The sequence below is a fragment of the Gracilinanus agilis genome, chromosome 2 (genome assembly GCF_016433145.1).
Source record: "Gracilinanus agilis isolate LMUSP501 chromosome 2, AgileGrace, whole genome shotgun sequence".
Classification (NCBI taxonomy): domain Eukaryota; kingdom Metazoa; phylum Chordata; class Mammalia; order Didelphimorphia; family Didelphidae; genus Gracilinanus; species Gracilinanus agilis.
In genome coordinates, this window is record NC_058131.1 from 704,356,747 (window position 1) to 704,371,760 (window position 15,014).

The 15,014-nt window shown below is 33.4% G+C and overlaps 1 protein-coding gene across 1 annotated transcript; it reads left to right on the forward strand.

Annotated features, from left to right (window-relative positions):
- Positions 1-8,549: 8,549 nt before the first annotated feature.
- On the forward strand, positions 8,550-9,232 carry LOC123236530 (40S ribosomal protein S15a-like). Its single transcript, XM_044662944.1, has 2 exons — positions 8,550-8,633; positions 8,963-9,232. The coding sequence occupies exons 1-2, from the start codon at positions 8,550-8,552 to the stop codon at positions 9,230-9,232; spliced, it is 354 nt and encodes a 117-aa protein (XP_044518879.1).
- The last annotated feature ends 5,782 nt before the right edge of the window (positions 9,233-15,014 follow it).

The window sequence follows — 15,014 nt, forward strand, 5'->3', positions numbered from 1 at the left end:
GCTGAGTCATCTCTAGTCAAATCTGTAAGACTATGGTTGGGATCATTTTAAATTCAAACCATTCCCTTGGGACCCTGCCCTGTATAGCTGCTTAACTACATCCATTACTAATAAAAGGGGGTTTGTTTGGGGTTAGTTTAAGGTCTTGGCCTCTAGATTGATAGGTGAGCTCAGAATTGGGGAAATCCATGAAGATTCCTGACACCAGGACTTGTAGATCTTTTGTGTTTACATAGAAATCTTTAAAGTTAGTTTATCTAATTACCTTTTACCTTTATTTTATTTAATTAAACATTATATATATATATATATCCCTAAGTGGGTGTTTGTGTGTCCTCTCAGAGTCTGACTCTGCCAGCCCTGTGCTTCGTTGGCCTTCCCAAACCCTGAGCTTTTGATTACTGGTCTTAACATTTATTCCTTGAATATCTGAAATCCCCTAGGCCACCAAGTATCATCTAGATATATATTTCAGAACCAAGTAAGAAAGATAGAAGAAACTTGGAAATAAAATTGGGAAATAGTTCAAAAAGAAAATAACAGTTTAAAAGACAGAATCTCCCACTTGGAAAAAGAAAACCAGAAATTAAATGAAATGATAAACAGATTGGAGACCAGAAGTGACCTGCTGAAATCTATGAAAAGCAAGATAGACCAAACCAAAATGGAAAATCAAAAGATCATAGCAGAAAATCAGTCTTTAAAAACTGGAATTGGGCAAATAGAAGCAGGTCCAGGAGAGACAGTTTGAGAATAGTAGACTTACCTGAAAACCTGGAAATAAACAGAAATCTTGACATCATACTATAAGATATTATCCAAGAAAACTGCCCTCATGTTCTTCAATAAGAGAGCAAAATAGACATTGAAAGGATCCATAGATCACCCTCTATACTAAGTCCTCAAAAGTCACCACCAGGAATATAATTGCCAAATTCAAGAGCTTCTAAGCTAAAGAGAATATATTGTAAGAAGCCTGAAAAAGACAATTCAGATACCAAATAGCACCAATCAGGATTACACAGGATCTGGCAACCTCCACACTAAAGGACTGTGAGTCTTGGAATATGATACTCAGAAAGTCAAGAGAATTGGGCCTAAAGTCAAGCATCACCTAACAATCAAAATAGACTATATACTTCTAGAGGAAATTATGGACATTTATCAAAATAGAAGATTTCCAAATATTTATAAATCAAAGACCAGAACTATATGAAAAATTTGATGTCTAAATACAAAAACCCAAGAGAAACATGAAAAGGTAAATAAAGAGGGGAAAAATAATTTTAAAGACTTCACTAAGGTTAAATTGTTAAGTCTCAAAAACTGCATTAACTATCAAAATAGATAGAGGAATTATTCATAGGTAGTGGTTGGGGTACTAAGTGGTTTAAGATGGCATGCAAAAAGAAATAAAGGGGGAAATAGAAGATGGCACCAAGAGAAACTTGAAGGAAGAAGAAAAATAGGATAATTTATACCACATAAAGAAGCACAAGGGAGAGGGAGGGAAAATACTATTATAAGAAGGAGAGGAAGAGAGTGTTAATAGCTAATACTTAAACCTTACTCTCAGTGGAATCAACTCTGAGAGGAAGAGCATATAGATCCATTGGAGTATCAAATTCTATCTTACCTTACAGGGAAGTTGAGAGGGAAAAACCAAGTGGGGTGAGGACTGAGAAGAAGAGTACCAAAAGGGAGTAAAAGAGAGGGGGAGGTAATTTAATAGACCCTAAAGAAAAATAAAAGGGGAATAATAAGGGAGGGGGTTGGAAAGGAAGTAATATAAAGGTGGGGATTAGGGGGATTGATTAAAAGGAAAACACTGGTATAGCAGGAAATAGTGAAAGCAGGAAGGGCAAGAATAGGAAAGGAAATCAAAATGATAGAGAATATACAGGTGGTAATCATAATTCTGAATATGAATGGCATGAACTCACTCATAAAATGGAAACAAATTGAAGAACTGATTAGAAACCAAAATCCTACCATATGATGTCTATAAGAAATACACATGAGGCAGGTAGACACACACCGAGTAAATGTAAGAGGCTGGAGCAAAATCTACTCAGCATCAACTGAGAAAAAGAAGGCAGGAGTTTCAATCATGATATCTAACAAAGCCAAAGTAAAAATAGATCTCACTAAAAGAGATACAAAAGATAATTACATCCTCATAAAAGACAGTATAGACAATGAGGAAATATCAGTTCTTAACATGTATGCAGCAAATGATATAGCATCCAAATTTTTAAAAGAGAAACTACTGAAGCTTAAGGAGGAAATAGATAATAAAACTATACTACTGGGAGATCTCAACATTCCTCTATCAGAACTAGATAAATCACACCAAAAAATAAATAAGAAAGAAGTAGGGGAAGTGAATGAAATATTAGAAACATTAGAGCTAATAGATATCTGGACAAAAAGGAATAAAAAGTAAATAACTTCTGTTCAGCACCACATGGAGTATATACAAAGATTGACCATGTACTAGGGCATAAAAACTATGGAAACAAATGAAGAAAATCAGAAATAATAAATGCAGTTTTTCAGACCATAATGTGATAAAAATAATCAATAAGGGATTGTGGAAAGGCAGACTTAAAATTAATTGGAAACTAAATAATCTAATTCTTCAAAACTGGTGGGTCAAAGACCAAATCAAAGAAAAAGTTACTGATTTCATTGAAGAGAAAGACAATGAGGAAACCATTTTTCAGAATCTATGGGATGCAGCCAAAGCAGTACTCAGGGGAAATTTTATTTCCCTGAGTGCATATATCAATGAATCAGAGAGGAAAAAGGTCAATGAATTAGGCATACAACTTAAAAAAAAACTATAAAGAGAACAAATCAAAAATACTCAGAAAGAAACTAAATTGGAAATCCTAAAAATGAAAGGAGAAATGAATAAAATTGAAAGTAAAAGAACTATATAACTAATAAATAAGTCTAGGAGCTGGTACTTTGAAAAAAATAAAATAAACTACTGGATAATCTAATAAAAAAGAAAGAAGAAAATCAAATTAATTGTATCAAAGATGCAAATAGCAACCTCATCTCTAATGAAGAGGAAATTAAGGTAATTATTAAGAGCTATTTTGCCTATTTAAATGGCAATGAATATGGCAATATAGGTGAAAAAATTTTAAAAATATGTATAAAATGCCTATATTACTAAAAGAGAAAATAGAATACTTAAAACATCACACCTCAGAAAAAGAAATTGAACAAGCTATCAAAGAACTCCCTAAGAAAAAATCCACAAGGCCAGATGGATTCACAAGTGAAGTTTATCAAACGTTTAAAGAACAACTAATCTCAATACTATAAAAAGTTTTAAACAAAATAAGCAAAGAAGGAGTTTTACCAAATCCCTTTCATGACACAAATATGGTACTGATTCCAAAGACAGGCAGACCAAAAACAGAGAAAGAAAACTACAAACCAATATCCTTAATGGAAATAGATGCAAAAATCTTAAATAGAATACTAGCAAAAAGACTCCAGCAAGTGATCGTTAAGATTATTCACTATAATCAGGTGGGATTTATACCAGGGATGCAAGGATGGCTTAATGTTAGGAAAACCATTCACATAATTGACCTTATCGACAACCAAACCAGAAGGAATCACATGATTATCTCAATAGATGCAGAAAACACCTTTGACAAAATACAAACTCATTCCTATTGAAATACTAGAAAGTATAGGAATAGATGGGTCTTTCCTAAGTATCTTCTGCAATGGGATAAGCCTTCCCAATAAGATGAGGAATGAAGCAAGGATGCCCATTTTCACCTCTATTATTTAACATTATACTAGAAATGTTAGCAGTAGCAATTCGATGGGATAAAGAAGTTGAAGGGATTAAAGCAGGCAATTAGAAGACTAAACACTCACTCTTTGAGGATAAAATGAAGGTCTACTTAAAAAATCCTAGAGAATCAACTAAAAAGCTAGAGGAAATAATTAACAACTTTAGCAAAGTTGCAAGATATAAAATTAACCCACATAAATCATCAGCATTTTTTATATATTTCCAACAAAACTCTGCAGCAAGATTTAGAAAGAGAAATTCCATTTAAAATCATTCTAGACAATATAAAATATTTAGGCATCTATTAGCCAAGACAAACACAGAAATTTTATGAACACAACCACAAAATACTTTCCACACAATTAAAACTAGATCTAAATAATCAGAAAAGCAATAATTGCTCATGGGGAGGATAAGCTAATATAATAAAAATGGCAATCATAAACAAATTAATTTACTTATTCAGTGCCATACCTATCAAACTACCAAGAAACTTTTTGATTGAATTAGGAAAAAATGTTACAAAGTTCATTTGGAAGATATAAGGATGATATTAGAAAATATGTAATATTTTTATTAGTTTACAGATAAGAAGTAGAGAAGCTGGATTGAGGAAGAATTGGAATTTCAAACAGAGCTGAGAGAGTGTTAATTTCATATGCAGTTGTAACCATTATTCTAAGACAATTACATGCTCTGGGTGTGGCATTCTGAGATTCCGCTTCTGGCAGTTGACAGAGTCATACACAGGATCTTTTTTTCTCTCAGGGCTGGAAAAGGTTACATCTTTGTCTCTCTGAGTGAAAGACTTGAAGAAGGGGAGTGTTTTCTTTTCCAACTTGGAAAACACTATTCATTCATCTGTTATTGTGCTGTGTTATTTAGAATTTCTGGTACTATATTTAGAGCTATTTGAGACTCATTTGAGCTTTAATGACAAACTTCCTGTGGACATGTCGGGGACTTTGAGACTACATTTTCCGTGATGCAATGGGTTTCCTGTTTTGGATGTGATGAGGTCTTTAACGTAAATCCTGGCTTTAAGTATTAGCCAACCTGGCTTGAAGCTCTCTTTTGGGGACAAACCAGCCAGGTGGAGGGAAGAAAAATACGGGGAGGTTTAAAATAGCTTTTATCAGGCTCGTGGTCTTATATATTTTACCAACATGGCCATGGTAATTAAAATATTACTTTTCCTCCTAATATCAGTCTTTATCATTTTTAATCATTACATTTAAGTAACTCTCAATTTTTCAGATAGCCTACTGAGAGCATTTAGAATCCTCTCCAAATATAGCCATACGTTCTTTTTGGCCATCTTACTCAGCTCTATTGAGCAATTTTTTGAAAGGAAAAAGTTTGCCAGCCACTTATCTCAGAAGCTGCTTCAGCCAGTTCAAGTTGCTTCCTCCAGAACCTGCCCTGGCTTTCCTGGCTTCCTGAGTGCCCAGGACAGGCATTTAACTTTTGTTCATTCATTCCTGCCTGGCTGGACTGCCTGCCAAAACCCGAGGGCCCCCACCCCCCTGTGTAGACCCCTGCCGCACTCGCTTCTACTACTGCCCTGCCCTGACTTGCCACAGCTTCAGAGATTGCTTCAGCCACTGCTGCTTCAGACTTGGAAAGTATGGAAAGACCATTTCTCTCTCATCTCATGCACTTGGGACTTTTACCAGGAGTGTTTCCTGCTAGACTTTAATGACTTTTAACCAGAAAGATGCTTTTACTCCAATTTCACCCTCCATGTGGCACTCCCATCCTCCATGTGGGTTTTCTAAAAGTGAACCTAAGCTTTTCCCTAGCTCAGCTAGCGTTTACTCTTCAAATGGGCTGCATGGCCTATTTCAGACTTTCTTGCAATTATTAAACTGGAACTCAGGGGAAGAAATTCACCCTATACCTCAGGTGCTCAGGACTTTGAACTATATATCCTTTAAGCTCAGAGCAGAGACTGGTTATAAGTACCTTGATTTAGACCAGAGGTGGACTTTAAAACCTCAGAAATGAATGGGTTTTATTTCTGTTTTAAAAAAACTCTGTATCTTACTGTATTTTGCTGATTAGTTTTATGAATTAATTTTGTCATTTTTTGTTAATTTTTCTGTTGCACTGAATCATTTTAAGCTAATGAGGTTTTGGCTGCTAGATTAATTCTGTTTATGATTTTAACGTAACTCCAAAATGATGGACAAATCTATTAGAACTGGTAAAAGAGGATTTTTGACTGTATTGTATTTCCTAATTTAATTAAGGTTTAATTTTTTTTTACTGTATCAAAACAATGCTGTTATATGTACCATTTATGAACATCTTACACATTTTAAAGGTGTAAATAGCCTTATGTATACTGAATTTGCCATTTAACCTATAGGAGCACATGGCTTAAGTTTTTATTCTATCTTGATAATTGTGTTCAACCTTGGGGATTTTGATGCCTTGAAAATTTAAATTGTAATTTTATAAGAGGTTTAAAAATTTTATTTTAGATCCTAACCCCTTCTGTATAAATGATAAGGTTTTTATATATTTATTTTAAATAATTGTTGTCTTAAAGGATAAGGTTTTATATATTTTATTGTGAAGAATTGTTGTGATATGTATGTATATATATATAAACAGGAAGCCAGAAGAGCTTCTGTATGCGTGATGTTAGTCTCTGTGTTTTAGCCTGCTTTTATCAGAAGGTTCTAGAATTCTTAAGGATAATTTAGACCCAGAAGGTTTTTTTTTGAATCAAAATTTTTTTAGGCTCTGCCCCACAATTGCTATGGAGGCAGTAACAGAGTTTGTTGAGAAGATATCTTAGCCAAGGTTTGAATTTGTAACAAGTATATTATTTTTTAAACATTCTTTTATTCATTCTTCCTTACACATATGCAATACAACATGTGTTCTTTTTCTCTCAAATTTTTATCCTTGAGAACATTGTAATTTTTTCCCCTGAATTTATTTTTAATTTCCTTATTGCTTTTCCTTTTAAATTTTTTAGCTAGAGCAATTGATTTTTTTCCTTTTTTCCCATTTTGTGTTAATCCTTTTTTAATTTAACAGTAATAAAAGCTTAATGCAAATATATATATACATATATATATAATTAATGCATACCTGAAAAGCCTGAGACTAAGGTAACCTGCCAATTATTGGTAAATATTATGGGACTGTGATTTAATGTCTCTCTGTCTGATTCCAGGAGAAGTGCTAAAAAGAGCCACGAGGTCATGGAGACTGACTGAGAATCTGCAAAGTGCCAAGAACAAAAGACCATCAGATCATGGATTGCAGAAGTTCTATGCCAATACTGAAGGGTTTGAAAACTGGGGTTTGAGTTTTGGAGTCAGTTTTTCTAATGCTTAGAGGCTCAGACTCCTCAACTTAAATTCCTAGTAAAGCACCTAAGATTGGCTATTATTGACTCATTCCCTGAGAAGTTGAAGGCAAATTAGACCATATATAGAGAATGGCAACTTTCCATAGTCAATGGCTCCTGAATGGGTACTTGCAAACTGCTTAAATCACTTTAATTGGGCCTTTATTCAAAGGCCTGTTATAAGTTTATTTTTCCTTACATTTTTGCACATTTTTACATTTCATTCACAAGTTAATTTTTTTCTTTATTTGATTTTTATTCTTTTTTTATTTTTTTTGCCAATTGATTTCATATAACCCTGTGACTCAGCCATGCATCCTTAACTGAGAAATATGTTATTTAGAATTTTCCTCAGGGGTGTGTGTGTTAAGTTTTGATAATTGTAATGTCTGAATTATAATCTATAATGCAAGTTAATTTTGACTCCTTTAGGAGTAATCTCAGGGGGGTAATGTATAATTCTCAGTAGTAAATGTATGTTTTATAATCTATAATGTAAAGTTTAAATTCTTTGAGAGTAATTTTAGTATAAGGATTGTGCCATCTCCCCATTCCATGAAGATGACTGAAGAGCCTTCACTGGATTATGAAGATCCAAATTTGAACTTTGGGGTGCAGTTGATTGAACTATGGGGAGTTGAATGAGTTGAATGCATTCGTTTTGAATGTACACTCTTATGCCAATAGGGGACTGCCCCAAATTGGCTTTTTGTCAATGAGGCTAGCTTTTATCCTCTTTTCTTTTGGTTTAAGATCCACCAAAAAAGACCAGTCTTTTTCTTCGGATCTCAGGGGGGGTAATGTGTTATTTAGAATTTCTGGTGCTGTATTTAGAGCTATTTGAGACCCAGTTGAGCTAAAATGACAAACTTCCTGTGGACATGTCGGGGACTTTGAGACTACATTTTCCGTGATGCAATGGGTTTCAGTTTGGATGTGATGACGTCTTTAACGTAAAGCCTGGCTTTAAGTATTAGCCAACCTGGCTTGAAGCTCTCTTTTGTGGACAAGGCAGCCAGGTGGAGGGAAGAAAAATGCCAGGAGGTTTAAAATAGCTTTTATCAGGCTCATGGTCTTATATATTTTACCAACATGGCCATGGTAATTAAAATATTACTTTTCTTCATAATATCAGCCTTTATCATTTTTAATCATTACAGTGCATAGATTTATTAAAATTTGAAAAGACCAAAGAAACCCTGGTCTTTGGTTTGGACTCTGAGACTTAACAGACTCAGAGTCCAAACCTGATTCTTGTTGAGACTCAACCATCTAGCCTTGGTTATATTTTTAATTTAAAGACAAAGTTAAGAATTATAGTGATAGCTCTTTCCGCCATCTTGCAGCACTGCCACTATGGTACGCATGAATGTCAGGGCAGATGCTCTCAGAAGCATCAACAATGCTGAGAAGCGAGGAAAACGCCAGGTTCTTATTAGGCTGTTTTTTTTTTTATCCTGGGACTCCTTTATTCTAGGAGCATAGGGCCACAACCAGTAGGTAATGGGTCGCTCAGGGTCACCCAGCTGGGAAGTATCTGAGCCCGGATTTGAACCTAGGACCTTTCGTCTCTAGGCCTGGCTCTCAATCCACTGAGCTAGCCCAGCTGCCCCTACTTTAGATTGCAGTTTCTTTAGCAGATGTAGTTTTTACAGGGTGGGGTTGCTAGCCCCACGCCCAACCCTCCTCCTTTTTCATCCGGGCTAGGGACCGTCCTTAGCCAGGAGTGGTAAGGGTGGGCGATAGCGGTCAAGTGACTTGCCCAAGGTCACTGCTCTAAAGTAATTGTCCGGTTCTTAACTGTGATGATGAAGCATGGTTATATTGGCGAATTTGAGATCACTGATGATCACAGAGCAGGAAAAATTGTTGTGAACCTCACGGGCAGATTAAACAAGTGTGGTGTAATCAGCCCCAGATTTGATGTTCAATTGAAAGATCTGGAAAAGTGGCAGAATAATCTGCTATCATCCCATCAGTTTGGGTTCATTGTGCTTACAACCTTAGCTGGCATCATGGACCATGAGGAAGCAAGATGAAAAAACACAGGAGGAAAAATCCTGGGATTCTTTTTCTAAGGGAGTAAAACATACATAAATAAAATGCTCCAATGGAAAAAAAATATATTGATAGTTTTAGTTAGAATAGTAAAATTTTTTTTAGTTATATCAGGGAGGATTATCTTAGCCTGTGAGCCACAGGAGAAGCAGTTCCTTGTGGAACCTGGTAGTTTATTTGGGTGGAGGTAGAATCCCTTAGAATTAGAAATACTTTTACCCTCATATATTTTAAATAAAAACTTATTTTATATAACAAGAGTCTCTTTAACATTCCTTGCATCTGGCCCTGAAGGGAAATTTATCTTTGAACTTCACTTCACTTTACCACTAAAGATACTTTTGAATAACATCTATCAAAAGTATCTGGAAACTATTTTAAACTTTATTTATTGGTCTTTATCCTTATTTTCGTGTCCGCCTATTTTTTTATTTTTACAAAGAACAAAAGGTCTTTGTATTAAGGGAAATAATGAAAAAATGTGAAAGATTGGGGCCTAGCAGTACCAGATCTTAAAATGTATTACAAAGCAGTGGTCATCAAAACAACATGGTACTGACTAAGAGATGGAAGGGAGGATTAGTGGAATAGACTTGGGGTAAACGACCTCAGCAAGATAGAGTACAATAAACCCAAAGATCCTAGTATTTGGGACAAAAACCCACTACTTGACAAAAACTATTGGAAATATTTGAAAACAATATGGGAGAGACTGGTTAGTTGAACATCTTACACCCCACACGAAGATGAATTCAGAATGAGTAAATGATTTAAATATAAAGAAGGAAACTGTAAGTAAACTAGATGAACACAGAATAGTATACCTGTCAGATCTATGGGAAAGGAAAGAATTTAAGAACAAGAAGAAAGAGAATATTACAAAATGTCAAATGAATAATTTTGGTTGCATTAAATTAAAAAGTTTTTACACAAACACAAACAAAACCAATACAATCAAAATTAGAAGGGAAGCAATAAATTGCAAAAAAAAATCTTTATAACAAAAAAAAAACTTTGACAAAGGTCTAGTTTCTTAAATTTATAATGAGTTAAGTCAATTGTACAAAATATCAAGCCATCCCCCAATTGGGCAAGGGACATGAATAGGGAGTTTTCAGATAAAGAAATCAAAACTATCAATAAGCACATGAAAAAGTGTTCTAAATCTCTTATAATTCGAGAAATGAAAATAAAAAAAAACTCTGAGGTACCACCTCAGATTGGTCAACATAACAGCAAAGGAAAAGAATAAATGTTGGATGGGATATGGCAAAATCGGAACACTAATGCATTGCTGATAGAGTTGTGAATTGATACAACCAGTCTGGAAGGCAGTTTGGAACTATGCCCAAAGGACTTTAAAGGACTACCTGCCTTTTGATCCAACCATACCACTGCTGGACTTGTACCCCAAAGAGATACTAGGGAAAATATGTGCACAAAAACATTCATATCCATGCTCTTTGTGGTGGCATAAAACTGGAAAATGAGGGAGTGTCTATTGATTGGGGAATGGCTGAACAAATTGTGGTATCTGATGATGATGGATACTATTTCCTGAAAAGAATGATAAACTGGAGCAATTATATGTTTATTGGAAAGACCTCCAGGAATTGATGGAGAGAGAAAGGAGCAGAAGCAGGGAAAGTTTGTACACAAAGAGTGATATACTGTGGCACAATCTGAGCTAATGAACTTCTCTACTAGCAGCAATGCAATGATACAGGACAATTTTGAGGGACTTATGAGAAAGAACACTATCCACATCCAGAGAAAGAACTGTGGGAGTAGAAACACAGAATAAAAACAACTGCTTGATCACATGGGTCAATGAGGATATGTTTGGGGATATTGACTTTAAATTATCACTTTATTGCAAATATTAATAATAGGGAAATAGGTTCTGAACAATGACACATGTAAAACCCAGTGGAATTGCTCATCAGCTCTGGGAGAGGGGAGGGAGCAGGGGAGGGAAAGAACATCAATCATGTAACCATGGAAAAATATTCTAAATTAATTAATTAAATCAAAAATGAAAAATGAAAAAGAAAACCAAATTTCTAATATCAAAAATGAAAACAGTGAATTCATGACCAATAAAGAGGAAATTAAGGCAATTATTTGAAGTTATTTTAATCAATGACATTCCAGTAATATTGATAATCCATGAAATCTATGAAAATTTAAAAACTAAAAACTTCCCAGATAAACAGAAGAGGGAATTGAAAAATTAATAATCCTATGTTTGAAAAAGAAATAAAAGAAGCCATAGACGTTTCCTAATAAAAATCTCCAGGGCCAGAATGATTTACCAGTGAATTCTACTCAACATTTTAAAAACAATTCATTCTAATACTACATAAACTATATGAAAAAAAGAAGTAAAGGAATTTCACAAATCCCTTTTATGAAACAAATATGGTTTTGATAAACAAAAAGTATATCTATAGAACAATTTCCTCAATGAAAAATGATGCACAATTTAATAAAAAATAATAATAACAAGGATTTTGCAGCAGGACATCTCAACACTCATATACTATGATTCAGGTGGGATTTATACCTGGAATACAGAGGAAGTTATTATTAAAAATGAGTATCATAATTTACGATGTCAATAAAAAACAACAAAAATCATATGATTATCTGAATAAATGCAGAAAATGCCTTTGGCAAAATGCAATATTCTTTCCTACTAAATACCCTAGAAGCTTCAGGAATCAGTAGAGGATTTCTTAAAATGCTAAATATTATCCCTAAAATGAAGAGAAAGTGTGATATGCAAAATAAAAAAAAAAACTTGAACCCTTTATAGTAATAACAGGAGATAAGCAAAGATATCCATAGTTATCACTATTATTCAACATTGCATCAGAAATGCTAGCTTTTTCAATAAAACAAGAAAAAAGGAAATGAAAGAATAAAGTGGGAAAAGGGAAATAAAAATATAACACTTTGCAGTTGGTATGATGTTAAGTTTAATGAGTTCTAGAATCAATTAAAAACACTTTTTGAAACATTAAATAACTTCAGCAATGTTGCATGATATATAATTTTGTTGTTCAATTGTTTCAGTCATATTCAACTTTTCATGACCCCCCTTTTGGGGTTTTCTTGGCAGAGATACTGAAGTGGTTAGTCATTTTCTTCTCCAACTCATTTTACAAAGGAAGAATTGAGGCAAACAGGATCTAACAGGACTTGTCCAGAGTCACCATCTGGTAAGTGTCTGAGGCCAGATTTGAACTCATGAAAATAAGTCTTCCTGATTCCAAATCCAGTGCTCTATCTTCTGAACCATCCAGGTGCCCTAGGATATACAATATATTTTCAGCATTTCTAAGTATTATCAACAAAACCCAAAAGTAAGAGACAGAAAGAGAAATTTTATTTAAAATAACTGTTCATATTGTAAAAACTTTGGAGTCTATCTGCCCATACAAACCCAAGGATTATGTGAACAGAATTAGAAAAAGCTTTTCACACAAATAAAGATATTATCAAAGCAATTGGAGAAATAATAATTGCTAATAGGTAGATGAAGCAAATACAATAAAAATGAAAATTCTACCTAGGTTGATTTTCTTATTTTGTGGAATACCAAACAAAGTAGCAAAAATGTACTTTATAGAGCTAAAAATAATAATAGAATTCATCTAGAAGAATAAAAGGTCAAGAATATCAAGAGAATCAATGAAAATAATGTGAAAGAAAGCAGCCTAGAAGTTCTACATTTGAAACTGTATTACAGAGCAGTAATCCTCAAAACAATTTTATAATGGCCAAAAAAAAGAGTGGTAGAATAGATTAAGTACACAATACACAATCATAAATTGACCATAGTAATCTAGTGTTTAATAAACTCTTAACTTTCAAGATTTGAGACAAGAACTCATTACTTGAAAAAAAATTAGAAAATTGGAAAGCAGTCTCACAGAAACTAGACACAGACCAACATCTCACATATATACCAAGATAAGATCAAGGTAGATAAATGATTTAGATATAAAGGGTGATATCATAAGTAAAATAGGGAAGCATGGAAAAATGTACATGTCAGATATATGGATGAGGAAAAGTTTATGATCAAACAAGAGACACAGAGGATTATGGGACTTAAATTAGATAATTTTGATTATTCTAAATTAAAAAGAGATTATACAGACAAAACTAATATAGTTGAAATTAAAAGCAAAACAGGAAATTTGAAAAATTATAGCAAATGTGCCTGCTAAAGGCAAAATTTTTCAGATATATATGGAAATGAGTCAAATATACAAACATTAGAGTAATTTTAAATTTAAATAAATTTAATTTATTTAAAGTAATTTATTTTAATTAATTGATTAATTTTAATTAAATTTAAAAAATTTAAATTTAAATAAAGTAAATTTTAAGTCAGACATGCAATAAATATGCACAGGCAACTTTCAGAAGTCATCAAAGCTATCAATTGTCGCATAAAAAATGCTCAACAATACCACTAGTAGGTCTATATTCCAGAGAGATCAAAGAAAGTGAGAAAAAGAACTTTACGTAGAAAAATATTTATAACAGCTTTTGTCATGGCAAAAATTATAAACTGAGGGGATGCCCATTAGCTGGGGAATGGCCAAAAGTTTTGGCATATGATTGTGATGTAATACTAAAGTGTTATAAGTATAATGAGCAGGATGAATTCAGAAAAAAACTAAGATTTGTTTGAATACAATATGAACTGGGAGAATACTGTACACAGTAACAGCAATATTGTAAGGATGATCAATTGTGAAAGATTTGGTTACTCTAATGAAGACAATAATCCAAGATCATTCCAAAGGATTCATGATAAAAATAAATTTCTGTACACCTCCAGAGAGAGAATTGGTGAATTCTAAATTCATATCAAAGCATCACTTCTTTATTTTTATTGTTTTATATTGCTTGTGTTCTCTTTTGCAATATGACTAATATAAAAATATGTTTTGAATGACTTCTCATGTATGATCTACATCAAATTGCTTGCCTTCTCAAGGAGGGAGGAGGAAAAGAATGGAGAGAGAAAAGTTCATACTCACAATTTTCTAAAAAAATTGTTAAAATGTTTATACATGTAACTGGTAAATATTTAATTAAATAAAATATTTTTAAAAGATAGCAGAAATTTGGAAGTAGGATAGTTAGATTTGATAATCATTATCATAGAAATGATAATTAAATCCATGGTAGATGATGAGATTACTAAGTGAAATAATATAGGAGAATAAAAGAACTAGAACTGAAACCTAAGTGATACCTATTTTTAGAGGAAGTGACCTGGAGGATTTTTTAGTAAATGAAACAGAGACAGACAGATCATAAAAGAGAAGAACCGAGAGAGTAGATCCCCAAAAAATCTATGACTTATTGCGAAAGCATTCTCTCTCCTACAGGTAGAATAAAAGAGTCAACTCTGAATGTCTGAATTTATAGCTTCATTGTTTTGAAAAATACATCAGCAAGTGTGTATTTCCATAGATACTGGCTTTGGTCTCCTCCCTTCCTACTTGGTGAATTAGGTTAGATAAGAATATGATATGAAATGATATTGTCAGTATCAAGAAAGTCCTTCTTAGGCTGTAATATTGGATGGGATTTGACAAAAATGAAATCTAAAAAGAATCTAAATAAACTTTTGTTCTTAGATTCAGAACAATCAATTTCCTCAGTCCAAGATGGAAGAGATATGACTAGATGGTAAATGGTCCGGAAAAAAAAAAATCCCTAGGTTATATTGGATTC

What these genes read in the sequence shown, in the direction of transcription:
- LOC123236530 (XM_044662944.1), top strand. Translation starts at nt 8,550, where the DNA reads ATGGTACGCATGAATGTCAGGGCAGATGCTCTCAGAAGCATCAACAAT. An exon ending in AACGCCAGGTTCTTATTAGG is followed by an intron (nt 8,634 to 8,962) that starts CTGTTTTTTTTT and finishes CTTGCCCAAGGT; the next exon opens with CACTGCTCTAAAGTAATTGT.